General features: G+C 48.0%; 7 protein-coding genes across 7 annotated transcripts; 4 read left to right on the top strand and 3 right to left on the bottom strand.

Moving 5' to 3' along the window:
• Nucleotides 1–155: 155 nt before the first annotated feature.
• On the top strand, nucleotides 156–927 carry PHATRDRAFT_37602 (predicted protein; the record flags this gene model as incomplete). Its single annotated transcript, XM_002181707.1, has 2 exons — nucleotides 156–367; nucleotides 456–927. 2 exons carry the CDS (start codon nucleotides 156–158, stop codon nucleotides 925–927), a joined length of 684 nt encoding a protein of 227 aa, XP_002181743.1.
• Nucleotides 928–1,712: 785 nt separating this feature from the next.
• APX1 (ascorbate peroxidase) lies at nucleotides 1,713–2,984 on the top strand. The gene is made up of 4 exons (XM_002181706.1): nucleotides 1,713–1,885; nucleotides 1,992–2,425; nucleotides 2,468–2,572; nucleotides 2,654–2,984. Exons 2-4 carry the CDS (start codon nucleotides 1,999–2,001, stop codon nucleotides 2,905–2,907), a joined length of 786 nt encoding a protein of 261 aa, XP_002181742.1. The 5' UTR covers nucleotides 1,713–1,885; nucleotides 1,992–1,998; the 3' UTR covers nucleotides 2,908–2,984.
• A 42-nt stretch (nucleotides 2,985–3,026) lies between these two features.
• Nucleotides 3,027–5,567, bottom strand: PHATRDRAFT_47393 (predicted protein; the record flags this gene model as incomplete). Its single annotated transcript, XM_002181537.1, has 1 exon — nucleotides 3,027–5,567. The coding sequence occupies exon 1, from the start codon at nucleotides 5,514–5,516 to the stop codon at nucleotides 3,027–3,029; it is 2,490 nt and encodes an 829-aa protein (XP_002181573.1). The 5' UTR covers nucleotides 5,517–5,567.
• A 344-nt stretch (nucleotides 5,568–5,911) lies between these two features.
• Nucleotides 5,912–7,042, top strand: MAT1 (predicted protein; the record flags this gene model as incomplete). The annotated part of the gene is made up of 2 exons (XM_002181705.1): nucleotides 5,912–6,080; nucleotides 6,286–7,042. The coding sequence occupies exons 1-2, from the start codon at nucleotides 5,953–5,955 to the stop codon at nucleotides 7,040–7,042; spliced, it is 885 nt and encodes a 294-aa protein (XP_002181741.1). The 5' UTR covers nucleotides 5,912–5,952.
• Nucleotides 7,043–7,626: 584 nt separating this feature from the next.
• Nucleotides 7,627–9,027, bottom strand: PHATRDRAFT_14032 (predicted protein; the record flags this gene model as incomplete). Its single annotated transcript, XM_002181536.1, has 1 exon — nucleotides 7,627–9,027. A coding segment is annotated over one exon (1,401 nt), but the record flags the coding sequence as incomplete, so codon positions are not given.
• Nucleotides 9,028–10,095: 1,068 nt separating this feature from the next.
• Nucleotides 10,096–12,608, top strand: PHATRDRAFT_47390 (predicted protein). Its single transcript, XM_002181704.1, has 2 exons — nucleotides 10,096–12,188; nucleotides 12,251–12,608. The coding sequence occupies exons 1-2, from the start codon at nucleotides 10,268–10,270 to the stop codon at nucleotides 12,334–12,336; spliced, it is 2,007 nt and encodes a 668-aa protein (XP_002181740.1). The 5' UTR covers nucleotides 10,096–10,267; the 3' UTR covers nucleotides 12,337–12,608.
• Nucleotides 12,609–13,081: 473 nt separating this feature from the next.
• PHATRDRAFT_37596 (predicted protein) lies at nucleotides 13,082–14,677 on the bottom strand (the record flags this gene model as incomplete). The annotated part of the gene is made up of 1 exon (XM_002181535.1): nucleotides 13,082–14,677. The coding sequence occupies one exon, from the start codon at nucleotides 14,675–14,677 to the stop codon at nucleotides 13,082–13,084; it is 1,596 nt and encodes a 531-aa protein (XP_002181571.1).
• Between the last annotated feature and the right edge of the window lie 1,696 nt (nucleotides 14,678–16,373).

The following is a 16,373-nucleotide window of genomic DNA, read 5'->3' as shown; positions in this document are numbered from 1 at the left end:
ATGAGAAGGCGTCCCCGTCCCCACATCATCGATCCAAACGAATGATATTTTCACACCAATTTCAAGAGTAGAGCCATCGTCTAGCAGTAACAAGAACGATAGCAGAAGCCAACAACATCGTGTTCTACGGCCGATCTTGAAGACGTTTATTCACAATGATTTTCACGTTCACGGTGGGCAAGAGAATTCTTGCTTTGGCCGTTTTGCTTGGGATAGGTTTTTCGGGTGCATTCGCCCCGCATCCATTAGTAGCGGGCCACCGACAACATAATGCTGTCTTGGTTGAGAAACAACGTAATGGAACACCCTTACGAATGTCTATTTTCGAAGGGGTGAACGAGCCGGTGCAAAACTATGTGAACATTTGGTAAGAACGGCTCTTGGAATCAACAACCTAAGCTCACAATAGAGGAGAAAATTCTAACATGTGCGTTGACAACGCCACCAATGTGCAGGACTCCACTATTCGAACAAGCCAAACAAGCTGGGATTGCGCCCGAAGTTTTGCTTCACTGGGGCCATGGAGGAGCCATGGCGAGTGTCCTGCTGAGTATGGGATTGATAGGAGCTTGGATGGGCTGGCAGATTCGCCTGGGTAACGGCAATGAGGTGAACGCTCTTACTTTGGGTGAAACTATGCGGGAAGCACACCCCAAAATTATTGGTGGAGCGCTTTTCTTCTTTTTACTGGGTGGCCAGGGAGGTCTGGTTCTGTTAGCCTCGCAGGGCCAGCCTATCCTGGAATCCCCCCACGCCGTGTCCGCTGTGGTGGTACTATCCTTGATGGGGATCCAAGCTATTCTACCTCAACTATTCGAAACAGGTGGGCAGCTCGCTCGCAACGCGCACGCCTACTTGGGGACAGCTACCATTGCCGCTCTATTTGTTCACTTGGCTACAGGAGTCAACCTTGGGCTTTCGTTTTAATCGACAGCGAGTCGGCATAGAGAACATGTCAAGTAAGGAGAATGCACGGTGGCAACTTCTGTTGATAAACTTATCCTGATATTCCTCCATCGTCTAGTCTATCGATTCAAAATTCGTAGTGTTTTGGGCAGCTGCCGCCGTTCAAAAACAGTCTTGTCTCATCCGTGTTCCGAGGGCAAGAGGCTGAAGGGACAGTGCGGGTACTTCTTGTTCTCGCAGGGTCTAACTTGCTTTGAAGGAAGTTACACGGGATGCCTGTATACCTTCCAGTTGGTAGTTGTTATTTTTTGACTGCTTGTCTGTTCCTGTTAAATTTACCTTCTAATGTAGGTGGCTCTGATCAAAAGCGACTTAAACATTCCTTCGTCTTGTTTCAACGGAAGGTAAAAGACATAAGCTGTTGTTGGACAATAGTGGCTTTCGTAGCTAACAAACAAACACAAAGTCTTTGTTTCCAGTAGTACGAAGCGTCGTATATTATTAAAGCTAAAGAGAGGCTAATGAACCCCCATTTTGAAATGCCTGATTTTCTGGCATTGTTTGTGTAGTATTCCTACCTCTCAGATGACCGCAACCATCAAAGCCTGATCAACAGGCTATTGACTCGGATGACATACTAATAAAGGTTGGGGAATCGATTCATTCGACTGGTTGGTTTCGGACTATTCCACGTCAATCATGGAAGAGGCCTTTATTCCAATCCTGATAGTGGTTTCACTTTCGACCGCTTGGCAAGAACATCAAGTGTACTCCGCGCGGTAAATGCATTCGCATAAAATCCTTCTCGGATCGTCTCTCTACGAGGCTGCACGTTTGTCACTGTCAGTGACCCTTGTACATTGTCAAGAGCCTGTTTCGCACCTCAAGGGCTGCTTCGCATTCCAATCCAGTAGTGAGGCCCATACAATAGTGTCTTGATACTGTTTTTCAAGAATTCTTGCTCTCGACTGTGAATAAGGTAAGTTGTGGCGAAATTACTTTACTGATAACTCTAAGGAACCGCATCGCAGCGCTTCTTTCGAATGACAACTTCTCATACGCCGTGGTCCCCTCTGACGATTTAGCAATACAATGCCCGTCTCGAAAGAAGCACTTTCCTCGGCAAAAGAGATGATCGATGCCCTCATTCTGGAGAAAAATTGCGGTCCAATCATGGTACGCGTGGGCTGGCACGATTCAGGCACGTTCGATAAAAACGTCAGCGGCGCATGGCCTAGTGCCGGGGGTGCAGTCGGTTCCATCCGTTTCGATCCCGAAATTACGCACGGTGCCAACGCCGGTTTGATCAACGCCATCAAGCTCTTGGAGCCTATCAAAGAGGCCAATCCGGATGTCAGCTACGCTGATATTTTTCAGATGGCGTCGGCTCGTTCCATCGAATTGGCGGGAGGTCCTCGGATTGACATGAAGTACGGACGAATCGATTCAAACGGTCCCGAAAACTGCTCCAAAGAAGGCAACCTGCCCGATGCCGAACCGGGAAGCAACGGCATGTACGGTGGTCCTGGTGGTAGTGCATCTACGGAAGATTCGACGGCAGCCGGTCATTTACGTAAAGTCTTCTACCGCATGGGACTGAATGATGAGGAGATTGTTGCTCTCTCCGGTGCCCACACCTTTGGCCGCGCTTACAAAAACCGTTCCGGTCTCGGGGCTGAAAAGACTAAATTTACGGATGGAAGTAAACAAATGCGAGCGGATGGCATCGAGGCCAAGTATACTCCAGGTGGTTCGAGCTGGACGGAGAATTTTCTCATTTTCGACAATTCGTACTACAAGGTCATCCCAGACGAGTCCGCCGATCCTGAACTACTCAAGTTGTCAACTGACAAGGTAGTTTTTATGGACGATGGGTTTAGGCCATTTGCCGAGAAATTCCGTGACTCGCAGGATGCTTTCTTCGAGTCATACGCCAAGGCGCACAAGAAGCTGTCCGAACTCGGATCCAACTTTGACCCGTCGGAAGGCATATCCATGTAAACATGACCCGAATTCAATTATATGAGTGTTACCTTTTGTTTCCGTAGAAAAAATCTACTAGCTACTCGTTGGGTTCCAGCATTAGCAATAAATTAGACGAGGGTATAGCATCTTCATGCTCAGATCATGAGAGCTTCCAGCCGTGAAAGATCTTGCACCTTATCATTGACAAGTCCAACCAATCCAGCCAAAGTCACAATGAAACGCGCCTTACCCTGAATTTCTAGTAATCGTTGACGAGATACGGCGGAAGATCCACCCTGTTGATCCAACTGTATTTGACGGTGTTCAAATCGAAGGGACTCCATGACTCCAAGCAAAACTTCGGGATAGCACTGCTGAACTAGGCGATCGAGGCGATGAAAGTCGCTTCCTTTGGTATTCACATCTGCTTGAGAATCTGGCACTAGACCGAGCTTCGATACAATAGTCATTGCCTCGTTAAAGCGCTTCTCTTGAATCTTGTGAAAAAAATTGTTCAGCTCCAAAAGGATGCGACTTGTTTGGATCAGGCCTTGCTTGCCTTGTTCCTCAAGCACTTCACCAACATGTGTTGGCTTATCAAGGTAGTTGTCGTGGAAAGACTTGGTTTGTTGAATCCAGAAAAGAAGGTTGTCGTCAAGTCCACGTGCTGGCGAAATGAGCTGATTCAAGAGCTCCAACACATTGGCGTATCGGCCCGCCAAAAGATAGCACATTGCAGCCGAACCAACGTTTTGTCGATTGCTACGATCCCGAGTCAGAATTCCAGCCGACTCATCTAGCAAGAACGAAATATCAGTGGCGGTGAAGTGCATGTCCAAGGTGCCACCTACACGTATACCTTCGCGATCGATTTGGCCAACCAGTTGTTCTATTTCACCAGTCTTCGCAATCAAGGCGGCAACTTCCTTACGGGCCCGTACTTTACTCGGGATCCTTGCCAAGTATTCAAGTGCACCTAACGCGCCCGTAGCGGGGTCCATCACGAGAGTATCTCCGTAGGCAGTCATCAGAGCGGCGGCCACGTCGTCCAAAGAGTGTCTTTGATCCGCATTCGTCGACCTTGACGGCATCTCCAAGTCGTACACGCCGCAAGTCGACAGAATGAGCCCCAGGTGTGAAGCTTGCAAAAGTCCCATGGAAGAACCAGTATTAGCCAAGTGCGATAGAGCTTGGCTGTACTGCTGTGTGACCATCAATGGCATGGCATAGGACCAACCGCCCGATTCGTTATCGCCAAAGTGCGCTGGCCCAAACTCTTGGATCAAATTGGCCACACTGATAAGCTCCTCGTCAGCATTTTCTTGCATCAATGCCTTCCATAAGAGCCCCGTCAAGTAGTCCTCAATATTCATAAACCCTATGATTGTTTCCGAGGTTGGTAGATTATTCAATCCCGAGAGCAAGGCGTAAACTCCTTTGGCAAAATCGTTCAAAGCCCGATCAAACTGCCCGGCCAAAGCTTGACGGTCCGCGAGAGCTACACGAGGGAGACCTCCGGACTGCCAGAAGCACGAAGCATTGTCGCTGTTCTCTTGCATACTGGCCAAAGTGGAAAGCACACGACGAAATAGGTTTGTCGTTTCCGATGCCAGCCCTGCGGAATCCAGTACTTCCAACGCGGCAACAGCATCACCGCAACGCAGACAGTAATACAGGATAGGCCAGGGACTGCTGTCGTCCATCGTTAATGAAATTTGGGTAAACGCGGATGCCTGTGTTGCAAGGTCCGTCCGGTAGGATGTGGTGATGGCATGCTGTCCGGCCAATGCGGCTTTGCGTACGCGATGAACGATAATGGTGCGGAATTGGTGACACAAATGTACCAAAGTAGCCACAGCATGTTGAATGGGAGCGTGCTGCGAAGTTGTTTTAGGAATGAGCTGTTGTACGAGTTGCAACGCTGTCACATATCCTGACAGCGCTGGAGTGGTGGCTTCGATCGACCGTTCCAGCTTCGCTGCGGCTTGCGGAGGCGAACTTTCCTTTCCGAGCAAACGGACTACCTCCAGATGCAGTTGAACCAGTCGAGAATCGGGCGGCGCTGTGTCTTGCGTCGTAGCATGGAGCGATGTGAATGCATGGTTGAATGGGGACGCACCCACAGCATTGCCGCGGGTTGTATCAACAGCAACAAGACTCTGGCTAGTCGAATACTGCGGCGACTGAAGGGCCAATCGATTCTGTTCCGAAGAACCACCCAAACTCCGTTGTCCCACAAGTTCCTGAATCCAAACCTCTTGCTCCCGGTCCCATGCAGCGTTCAGCTGAGCTTGGATACGTTCGTTAGTAACACGACGAGTTTCCTCGTGTGTTTCCTGCAGCAACTTGGTAAACATTTCTTGCTGGTGTCGTGCGAGGCAATCTTCGAGGCTCTCGATTGGTGAATGCCGCCTTTCCCCTTCTACGAAGTCCATAGTATCGTCGTGATCATCATTCCATCGTGGCTTCTTCGGCGAGGAAAACAGGGAACCGGTGGCGTTCCCTGCAGGTCTTGAGACACGATCCGAGGCGTTGGCAACGTTGCCGTTGGAGGATGACGACGGATAGCCCCATGCCGATCCCGATGTCCCTGACAGACTTGGGAGAGTCTGACTAGACAAATCATTCCATTCCATCGTAGCCATGTCGAGGGACTAATCAGCAACGCGAATCAACCTACAAAGGGTGGAGGAAGGTACAAAGCTTATGCATGCCTTTGGTGTCCGATGGCCGCACCGGTCCTACGACAGCTAGTAGAGGAGCTGCTCATAACTCTCTTTGAACCGTGGCGGAGCGGTTGTTGACTTGGAAAATAGCAGAATAGAATTCAATTTTTATACACAGTCAAACTACACAATGCAAATAGCCCGGTTAGCTCAGTCGGTAGAGCGCACGACTCTTAATCGTGTGGTCGTGGGTTCGATCCCCACATCGGGTGATTTTTGTTTTTCCCATCGAGGGTAAGTTCTTACCATTCTCTTTTTCTCTGGACAGTGAGATCCCATCGGGACACGTTCCATTACCTTGTCGTGAAACGGTCAGAGAGTGTAGCGTCTTGGTGAATAAGCATTCTTGCTAGTCATGGAAGAGGATCCTCAAGACGATCTTTTTCGATGCGCCTTGTGCGGGACCGCGGAAGGTGATTCATCCAATCTATCATCTCATACATCGCTACAAACGAATGCCACGGTCCGGTGTGGACATCAATTGTAAGTAGAGTTACTTTGGCTGTTCTTGGACAATAGTGTCTATACCATCAGACAACGTCATCATTCCCATTGTGATGTATTGCCTGGCCAGCCGAAAACAACAGCCGCAGGGGATTTCAGCATATACGGAAAAGACTTGCTCCACGAAAATATCCGACACACTTCTAATCTCGTTGGGCTCTGCTTCCACTGTCTATTCACACAGCTGTAACTCCTGCATCGATCGAGAACTCGTCCGCAAGCGTGAATTTCCCTGCCCTGTATGTCAAACCCCCGTCAAACGTGTGACGCTAACCGTCCGGAGTCTAGACGATGTCCAGTGCGAAAAGGACACATCTTGGCGTCGACGGGTACTGAAAGTCTTCAACAAAACTGAGCCAGACTTCTCTTCTCTGCTGGAATTTAACAATTATCTGGAACAAGTTGAAGACATGATCTACTCTATTGTCAACGAAGAGCCAGATGCTGAAGCTTGTAAGGCGAAGATTAAGGAGTATGAAAACGCTCACAAGACAGAAATCGTCATTCGGCAATCCCAACGCGCCGATGAGGAACGTTCCATCCAGGATCGGATCGCCGCTGAGCAAAGAAGCACCGAGCGACTCCGGCGTGAAGCGTTTGATGAGGAAAAGGCTGTCGCTAACGCTAAGAAGCGTCTAAAGCAGGAAAGTACGCAGGTGTTGCTAGGAGAACGTGAAGAAGTATCGGCGGAGCTGCGACAAGCCCAGATGCAAGGGTACCGCAATGAGTTAAAGAGGCAGTCGAGAGGTAAAAAAAGCAGCGACTTTGTCTCGCCACGCGTTCGGGAACCAGCCGATGGTTGGAAAAAGGAAACACTGGATCGGCAGCTGTATTTAAAACGGCAAGCAGCGGGTGGGGGAATACCGACGGGAAGTATTGCATCACTGGAACGCAACTGGAACGAAACGGTACAATCACTTTTTGCCAGAATGAAAGCCTAAAGATTTGCAGTAAATGATGTGGAGTAAGAGAGTTAGGCTCGAGTGCCTTTCGGAGTATCTTGTAACTTAAAAGTTACTAATGGTAAGTAGTCCAATTATTTCCTTCTCTTATACTTTGATTTGGATTTAAATCCATTGTGACTCTTTTTTTTACCGAATTTCTTGTTTGGGTCAAACTCGGAAAAGTTGTATGAGGTTCGTGCGGGAGTATCAGCCTTCTTGGTCGATTCTTTACGGAACGATACGCGTTCCTCGCTGAAAAGACTCGAATCGCCCACGGCATCCGCACCCCTAGGCTTGAAGTTCTTTTTTGCCGCCTTCCTAGCTCGATCTTCATCCACATCGTGAACACTCTTCGTGTAAACTTCATGTTCTCTCTCTTCGTCCTTGCGTTTCTTGGCACGTGCGGTCGATTTCATGTTTTTAATTGGTTTCGATGGCACCTCAGATTCGTCCACATCGTCCTTTCCTTCTGGGGCTTCAAGAGCGGCCAGTGCTTCACGGCCTCGGCGCTTTTTGCGCGTCATGCGATGCATGCCAGTTCCTACCTTTTCAGCAATCTGACGTTGTTTTTCTGCAGTTTGTTCCTTTGTAAGTTTCTTCTGCTTCTCGGATGCGAACCATTCACGTTGAGGGCGTGCCTTAATCTCGTCAGAATGCTGAATGATATTTTGCGCTTTGATTACTTCCATCTCTGCTAGTCGGTCCATCTTTGCGATGGCTTCGGCTTGGAAGACCTCATCTACATGTGTTTCCAAAGACTGTATTTTAGCAACAAAGTGACCCATGACGGCGGGAGGAATTGTTCGTGATCGAATCACACCTGATTCAAACGAACTTTTTGCTGTGTCACCTGTGGTGTGCCGTTTATTCTTGACTTCCGCGTCCTTGATTAGTTCTTTCATCAAGTGTCGACGCCCCTCGCCAATAAGCGTGCAACTCCGACCTCCTCGACCTGCACGAGCGGTACGTCCAATGCGGTGGACGTAGGTAGCAACCTGTGACGGCATTTCAAAATTGATTACGGTCTTCACGCGATCAATATCTAAACCTCGCGCCGCCAAGTCGGTGGCTAACAAAACATCGACGTCGCCTTTCCGAAACTCTTCAAGCGCTGTTAGTCGCTGTTGCTGGGATAAATTGCCGTGCAACTCCGCGCATTTAATCCCGCACAAACCACAAAGGATCATTAAACGGTGCGCGGCGGCTTTCGTATCAAAGAAAACAATTGTTTGTTTCTTGAATGTTCGTGTAAGCAACGCCAACAGCATTCCCTCGCGGTTAGCTCCTTCGTTTCCAGCGCGAACGCGTACGAATTCTTGCTCCAAGCGCGGCGCCACTTCAATGTCCATACTGTTCGCCTTGTCGCTTATTCGAACTCGAACTGGGCGTTTCATACTGAGCTGAATTAGGTCATCTACCTTAGTATTCATAGTTGCCGAGAATAGAAGAGTCTGTCTCTGTACGGGACATGCCTTGACCAATTCATGTACTTCATCCTGAAAGCCTAAATCTAACAAACGATCTGCTTCGTCAAGTACCAAGATCTCAATATCTTCCAACGTTACACCAGCCGAGTTAGTGATGTGGTCCAAAAGGCGACCAGGTGTCGCAACAATAACGTCCGGACGAGACCGCAGCTCGGCCGCTTGTGCGTTCACGTTTTTGGCACCACCAACGATGAGCGACGCCCTCAGATTGGTAAACTGGGCAAACGACGTCAGCATGCCCAAACACTGAGCCGCCAATTCGCGTGTAGGTGTCAAAATGATAGCCTTAGTGCGGCCAGAATAACGATGCAGCAGGCGCTCCAGAATCGGCAAGAGAAAAGCAGCTGTTTTCCCTGAACCTGTGACGGCGGAAGCACAGATATCCCTTCCCGCCAAAGCCAGCGGAATAACGGCGGCTTGGATTGGTGTCGGCTTTACAAATCCCATAGCGGCAACACCACGTAGCAGCGGACGAGACAATGACAGCTGGTTGAACACTTGTATCTCGTCCTGATGCCGAGGTGCTGGTTGGTCGTCGAAAAATGCAGCTGCTTTAGCGACTTCCATTTTATCTTCTCCTTCGCTATCGGAATAGTCTCCGCCTTCTCCTTCATCATCGTGTTTACCGGAGCGAGTTTTCAGCACATCTTCAGCCAGGCCTTTGTGCGAGTCGTCGATGGCCGGACCCTCATCGTCTCCTTCGCTGCTACTGTCGCTAATGCTATCATCAGAAGTGTTCGAACCCCCTTCAACAATTTTGTTCTCGCTCTCAATATCCTCATTTTCGTCTTCCGAGACTCCATTCTTGACTCCATTATCCAACTTTTGGCCCTGTAGCGTCTTTCGTTTTGCCGCAATCAATGCCGCCACATCCATCCTAGGCACTATGGTTTTGTCATCGTTTTGCAGATTGTTCAATGCCGTTTGATACGACCAACCGATAGCTGTTGAAGTAGCAAAGCCCCCATCCTCCCCCTAAACAACAAAGAGAATACACGAGAGTTGAAAAAAGATAAGTTTAAAGCAGATCGTATTCATTGGTGGGCGCGAGAATGATCGACGCCGCACGTTGACCGATCCCGAATGAAGTACCTACCAAAATTCCTCCAAATTCGAAAGCGTCGTCGACTTGGGCATCGTCTTCTTCTGCATCGGATTCCAGAATTTCAATGTTTCTGCTTTCATCCTCTGATTCCAAACTGGGTAACAAGGTGGCCATGGCAGATGGATGAAAGAAGCAAGAAAGTCCTCCAGATGTGCGTTTTGGCACAACAGTCCAGTCCGTCTTGATTGTCCTCATGTGGCAATAAAAGCGCAACCGTTTTTTTCCTTGGTGCAAACAATGTACTTACAACACCATAACCCATTCGGCTCACGGTCACACGGGAATGGAAAGTATATGTCCTTGACATAGTATCGTATAATTCGAAAACGTCACTACTGAGTGTGAACGACAGACAAGTTTGCCGTAAATAGGTTGCGACTAGGGAAATAATGAGATGGATCACCTGCCCATAAGGCCTAATGGAGATTCGAAGCATAGTACGATTAGTCTTCCATCAACTTTGAGCAGCATACAGTAAAAAGCTGCACAACCAAGAAGTGTATGTATGAAAGGAAAGCTTTCGACTCCTGATCGTCACTCATCTTCTTTCTGTGTATGGCTTCGGAGAATCCGTGCTCGTAATGCGAATCGTCCGTGCGATTTCGAGCTGTATTCCAAATAGGATTCGAGATGCCCGATAGGAGGGAATCTCGCCGTGCCGTCGACGCTATGGCGTGGATTTTAGTTTTGGCTGGATTGTATTGGTTCGCGGCGTCTTTCTTTCTCGCCAAACGAAGCCTGTCTCAAGTCTCATCCTGTGACGAGGCTCGTGTTTTACTGTACGAAACGCTTAAACTCGGACAGACCTCCGGGACGGGTTCTGTTGTTCAAAGGCGCCTTGATAGTATTCTGTCGTCATCAGCATCGAGACGGGGTGGATGTTGGATGGATCGTGTCGTTGACTCCATGGTTTTTATTGTTGTCGACGCATTGCGATTCGATTTTGCCCTCTACAATCTACCCAAATCAATCGGCAAACGTTTGGACAAGGCCAAACATCATGCGTCGATTTCAAAGGTGGCAGACCATACCATACTGACAGCGTCAGCAACCTCTTACAGTAAGTTGTACCAGTTCGTGGCCGATCCTCCAACTGTCACAATGCAACGCCTTAAAGCCCTCACGACGGGAGGGCTACCAACTTTTGCCGATATCTCCAGTAATTTTGGAGGTGGAACGGTAGACGATGATTCCTGGATAAGGCAAGTACTACTCGAACGAAATTGGGAACGGCGGGGCCTGTCGAGGAACACTAAGGCCGCATTTGTTGGCGACGATACCTGGGATGACTTATTTCCGAACATTTTTACCGAATCGTATCCGTATCCATCATTCAATACCCGAGACTTGGATACAGTAGACAATGGATGTCTTTCACATGTTCCTGATCTGATTTCGCGTTTGAGACACTCGGAAAATTCAAACGAGACGACTACAACGGGTAACGACGATGATTTAGAACTAGTTGTCGTCCATTTTCTTGGTGTCGATCATGTCGGCCACACATATGGTCCTCATAATCAGCACATGGATGCCAAATTGCGCCAAATGGACGACGCTTTGGCATCAGTCTTAGACTTTTTGGACTCGTCTGATTCTTGTCATGCTGCAATGATTTTGGGTGATCATGGCATGACAGAAGACGGCAATCATGGAGGTGGAACCGAAGAAGAAGTCAACGCAGCCCTTTTCGTCCACATGTCCGCTACTTGCCATGTCAGGGAATCTGACAAGAACGACGGACCATCGCGCATGGATGCTGGCTTTTTGGATACATCTCGACATTCAGATCTCGTGCAAGCCGCATTTTCTTCGATTCATCAAATCGATCTAGTTCCTACCCTTTCGATCATGCTTGGCATTCCGATTCCTTACGCAAACCTTGGCAGCCTGGTACCGTCACTCATACCGTCCCAGTCAATAGCAGCCATCACGACTGCACTAGCACTTAACGCTGCTCAGGTTTGGAGGTACTTTACCTTCTATTCCAATACAGCCAACAAGTTACCAGGTCTACCTGAGCTAGAAAGCAAACTGGCTATGGGCATTAAAATGTTTGAGGATGCTTTGCACCAAGACGATCCAGAAGCGGATGAGTATTTCCAAGCCGCGACACTTTTCAAGTTTTATCTGAGAGAAGCGCTGGAACTTGGACAACGTGTGTGGACTCGATTTGATGATACTGGAATGACGATAGGTATCATCATCATAACCATTGGGTTGATATGTTATGCAGCCCCTCTGGTACGACCTGAAAAGGTACGATTGCTTCCATCGTCACAATTTTGGGAAGTAAGTGTTACGACGGTGTTCATGGTCTTTCAGTGTGGGCTCTTGACGTTCAGCAACAGTTATATTCTCGAAGAACAGCACACCATTATGTTTTGTTTGACTATTGTGTCGGTGATTTTGGCATTGCGAATACGCAGAGAATCGGCACACGACATCATGTGGCGCGCTGTATTGCTACTTCCCATGGCCTCTCGTTTGAACGAATTTTTTGTCTTTGGACACGGTATGGATCCTTCAACAGGATTGTACGCAGCGCATAGTGCGGCCTGCTTTCTATCGAGTCTCTTCGTTTTTGGTGCATTTCGATGGTATCTTTTCCAGAAACGGATCACAGTGTCCCTTTGGACTACTTCGGAGGATTATGTGGTACTGCTTTGTCTTGCGAAGAGTTGGTGGGAAAAGAGTAGTGTCGAACCAAATCACAATGGTTATACCGCTTCCACTGTCGCTTTAGCCATCATTTTTGTCAGTACACCAGGGATGATCCTCCGGGCGCTTCTGGCAAACAGAAATGCCAAAAAAGGGAAAAGAAAAGCGCTCGACGTCATACCATTTGAAGGTGTTAGTATAGAAATATTGTTGAAGCTTCTTCTTGCAATCATGGCTGTGACGGGGCCCTCTTCGGTGACATCTCTTGTTCTCTACACCTTTCAAGCAGTTGTTGTGTTTCACTTGTCTGAACACGAGAAACTCTCGTCGCTGGTGGTGGCTGCATCGTGGCGGTTGGTGACAAGGCATGTATTCTTTGCTACGAATCATGGATGCTTCTTCAACCGGCTACAATATTCAGCTGCGTTTGTGGCTACAGAAGAGTTTTATTTTGTCCTAGGTGGTATCTCGTTGTTTCTGAACACCTTCGGTTATGAGATTGTGGGTTTACTCTTTGCTTGGCTCTGTAGTCGGCACCCAGAACGATCCAACGTGTGGCGAATTTATGGTTTATTTCAATTGTTCGAAGCGTTGACATCCTGTATTTCTGTCAGTGTTTTGAGGCGGCACTTGATGGTGTGGGATGTATATGCGCCGCATTTTATATGGATTGCGATTTTCACTGGTTTGAATGGAATCGCTCAACAAGTTGTTTCCATTTCTTCCGGCCGCCAGGTAGACAAACGAACACAATAATTGCGAGCAAGAATGAGAACACTAATATTAAGCGTATCGAAAGACACTTTTACCCGCAATATCGTCCGACATAACATCGATAGACCTCTTTTGAAACTCTTCCTGAAAAATTTCTCGGGTTTTCTTTTTTTGTATTCTGGCCATCTCTCGTTCTCGTTTGATGGCATTCTTTCGGCATCGTTTCTCTTCGGCGCTCTCCCCCTTCTGCCGGGCAATTCCTCGATTAACGCTCAAGATGCTTTCGTCGACGTCTTCATCCTCATCAATTCTTGAGGAAATCGGAAGTCCAGTCTTTGTCGACAAACGGATTTCTTCGCCTGGTGCAGTCTGGGGAGAGTAAGCTTTATTCTTCTTTTTCTTTCTCCGCCGTGTAGCCTCGATTGTGACGGGGTTGTTGTCCATATTGGAGTAGGTAGAGAGAATCGATTCGCAGTCCCACGGATTCCTCAATCTTTCCGAAAAGTACGACTTTCCATCGATCAAAACCTCTTCAGTAGGGGGTTTTTGTAGCGGTTGGGCGAGCGTCTCCCGTGCCGTACGTAGTGTTTCCTCCACAGATTCCGTGCAGCCGATAGGAAGTCCTTCCAATGCAGAAGCGGGGACCATTTGCTTGCCTACGAGAGCCGAGAAGCCACTTCCACCCACCTTTTTTTCGCGATATCGATTGCCCTGCATAAATATTTCGTCTTCTTTGTCCAGCAAAAAATCATCAAGCGCGGCCTCTACTTGCGCATCGCCTTCCAACTCTCGCGTTCCATGAATTTCGTATTCAGGACAGTCGCCCATCTCATCCGAGTCATATTCTAATAAGGCCTCTTCGAACTTTTCGCACAAGGCACGCTCTTCGTCGGGATTTAAAGCAGAGACGACACCTGGTGTGGTAGCTATTGTAGCTTCAGCATAGTACGAGCCGATATCAGCAAAGGATTCATTGTCGTCTTCATCGTTTTCCGCCAGTGGCTTGAGTTTCGCAAAGAAATTTTGGTCGTTGTTCCCGACGTGCTTTTGCGGCAGCGACACCACATCTTCACGTTCTCGACGTGCCTTTTCCATCAAAGCACGAATGTGCTCGTCGTAGTCAAAACTGCCTGCTTCTTCACCTTCCGGTTCCTTTGCAGCATCCAAAACGAAGTCATCGTTCAACTGTTCCATATCGCTTTCGTCAAAATCTCCATATAGCGCGGCTGCGATCTCTTCGTCCATGAGTTCTGCAGAAAGAGGAATAGAGTCGAATTGGCGATTGACTTCTAACAATCCATCTTCCTCCAGAGGCTTCGATCGAGAATGAGCCAAAGCGTTGCCCACGTGTCCATTGGAGTCCAAAAATGTACCCGTTCCCGTAATGGGTTTTAAGTATTTGTCTGGATCTTCGTCCAACAACCCTAACGACTCCAACTTCTGTCGCCATTCGCTCATTTTATTACTTTGACCTTCGGATATCAGCACCTTTTCATCCGTTTGTTTATTATTCTCAGGGGAAGGCCAGAGTACCATCCCAGCCGCCGACGTATCCCCTTCTTCGAGAACATCCCCGGCCACATCACGCTGTGAACGATGCAGTAGATGATACGTGCTAGCGTTCTTTTTGTCAATGTACGGTTTGGCGCTTTTGCTCTTGCCCATGGCTAGTACTTTTGTTCTTCACTGGCAAACGAAGTAGACTTGCGCGCTCCAAAACGATCTTGCGCCAAAATTATCGCTTTTGTGCGCTCGACAACAAATGAACTTTAAGGATGGAACGTGTAGGTACTAGAAGTATCCCGATTACAGTTGTAACTGGATTGCTTTCTTCAAAAAGTAGTGGATGGTGACGGGAAGCTACAACGAGAATAGGCGCCGAAGTGATTAGCGGTACACGATAGGCGGAAGAGGGGCAGACGTTGATTAAGCCCTGCAAGGGAAAATTTTGATGGAGTTTGCTGTGCGAATAGAAAACTGCAACGATAACGGGCTAGAATCGTCTAACAGTAAGGAACCGAAAGGATCCCGCATACTTTCGTAGACGACCAAAGGCGTAAAAACACAAGATTATAGACTTATCTGATAGACTTAGGGATATGAACCCCTCATGTACCGCTTGACGTAGGGGTTTTCTAGTCCCCACACATCGAAACCATAAACATAGACATGGACATGGAGAGATGTGTCCCCTCAAAACCACTATGGGAAAAATAGGGATCCACAACTTGTAAAATAAAACTTCGACACTGCATGCAATGACATGTAGTACTGCAAATGCAATTTGTTCCGATACTGGCTTCATCGAAACGGGAAAGTCGGCAAACCCTTCTTCACTTGACTCAATATAAAACTTGACGCATAAGATTCTGTCGTACTGGGGCTGACTGAACCTTTGTTAGCGCATCGGCTAAGTTTGTCTCCGACGGCTCATAAGCAATCTTGATAACTCCCATTGCGACATTCTCTCGTACAAAGTGATATGCAATAGCATTACTCTTCTTCTTCAACATCGATTCCGGCGCTGTAGTATTGTGTACCACCGACATATTGTCGCACAAAACTCTAGCCGGACTGTCACGGTATAGTCCATGCGACATGTCTCCTAGTGATGTCCGTCCTCGAGACGTCAACACGGTGAACGGCGGTTGGAGTGTTCATAAGGGAGAAGTGAGTCGTATGGAAGTTAACTCGGTCTTATTGCATGAAATTCCTAGATACAATGATGTATTGTGCGTTGGAGAGAACGCGACTGAACATGTTGTGTTCTGACAGTGGCAATGGAGTGGGACTGACAATACTTATTGCCTGACTAACGGATGTAAATGGATGCGCTCCATTTCCCGCGGCATGCATGTTATGAAAGGTATTTCCGGTTCCACTATAAGTATATGTGAGCGCGCGTCATGGTATAAGGATACTATGACGGAAGAAAGATATTTGTGTACGTTTGAGTTTGTTCCTCAGGTTTTGTTGTATCTTGGCAAATCGGAGGAGCAACAAGAATTAGTTTATAGCACTAATTCTTCAATCATTGTTTTATAAGTTCTTTGATCCGCATTGCTAGTTTACGCATAGGTCCTCGTATCCGCTGCCTAACCCGAGGGGAGCGTCGCCAACGAGTAGAGTTTTACAGTCCCTAAGTCTCTTAGGTGTATCGCCGGTTGTTCGTAATAACGCCCTCTCTTGTTTACCAGGCTCTGTTCCTAACAGCGCTTCTGTCCATACGGTGTACATTGGTGTATATTGTAACAGATTAACAGTCTTGGTTTCTCGTCAAACCACTGCTGCTTATCGCGCAGAATTTGGTAAACCCACCTTGAGTCCGTCTCAAGGAAACGTCGAGCTTGGTACCAACGTA

This window comes from Phaeodactylum tricornutum, chromosome 13, assembly GCF_000150955.2.
Source record: "Phaeodactylum tricornutum CCAP 1055/1 chromosome 13, whole genome shotgun sequence".
NCBI classification, from domain to species: domain Eukaryota; phylum Bacillariophyta; class Bacillariophyceae; order Surirellales; family Neidiaceae; genus Phaeodactylum; species Phaeodactylum tricornutum.
The sequence above is the reverse complement of the archived record's forward strand: the minus strand, read 5'-3'. Positions and strand labels throughout refer to the sequence as shown.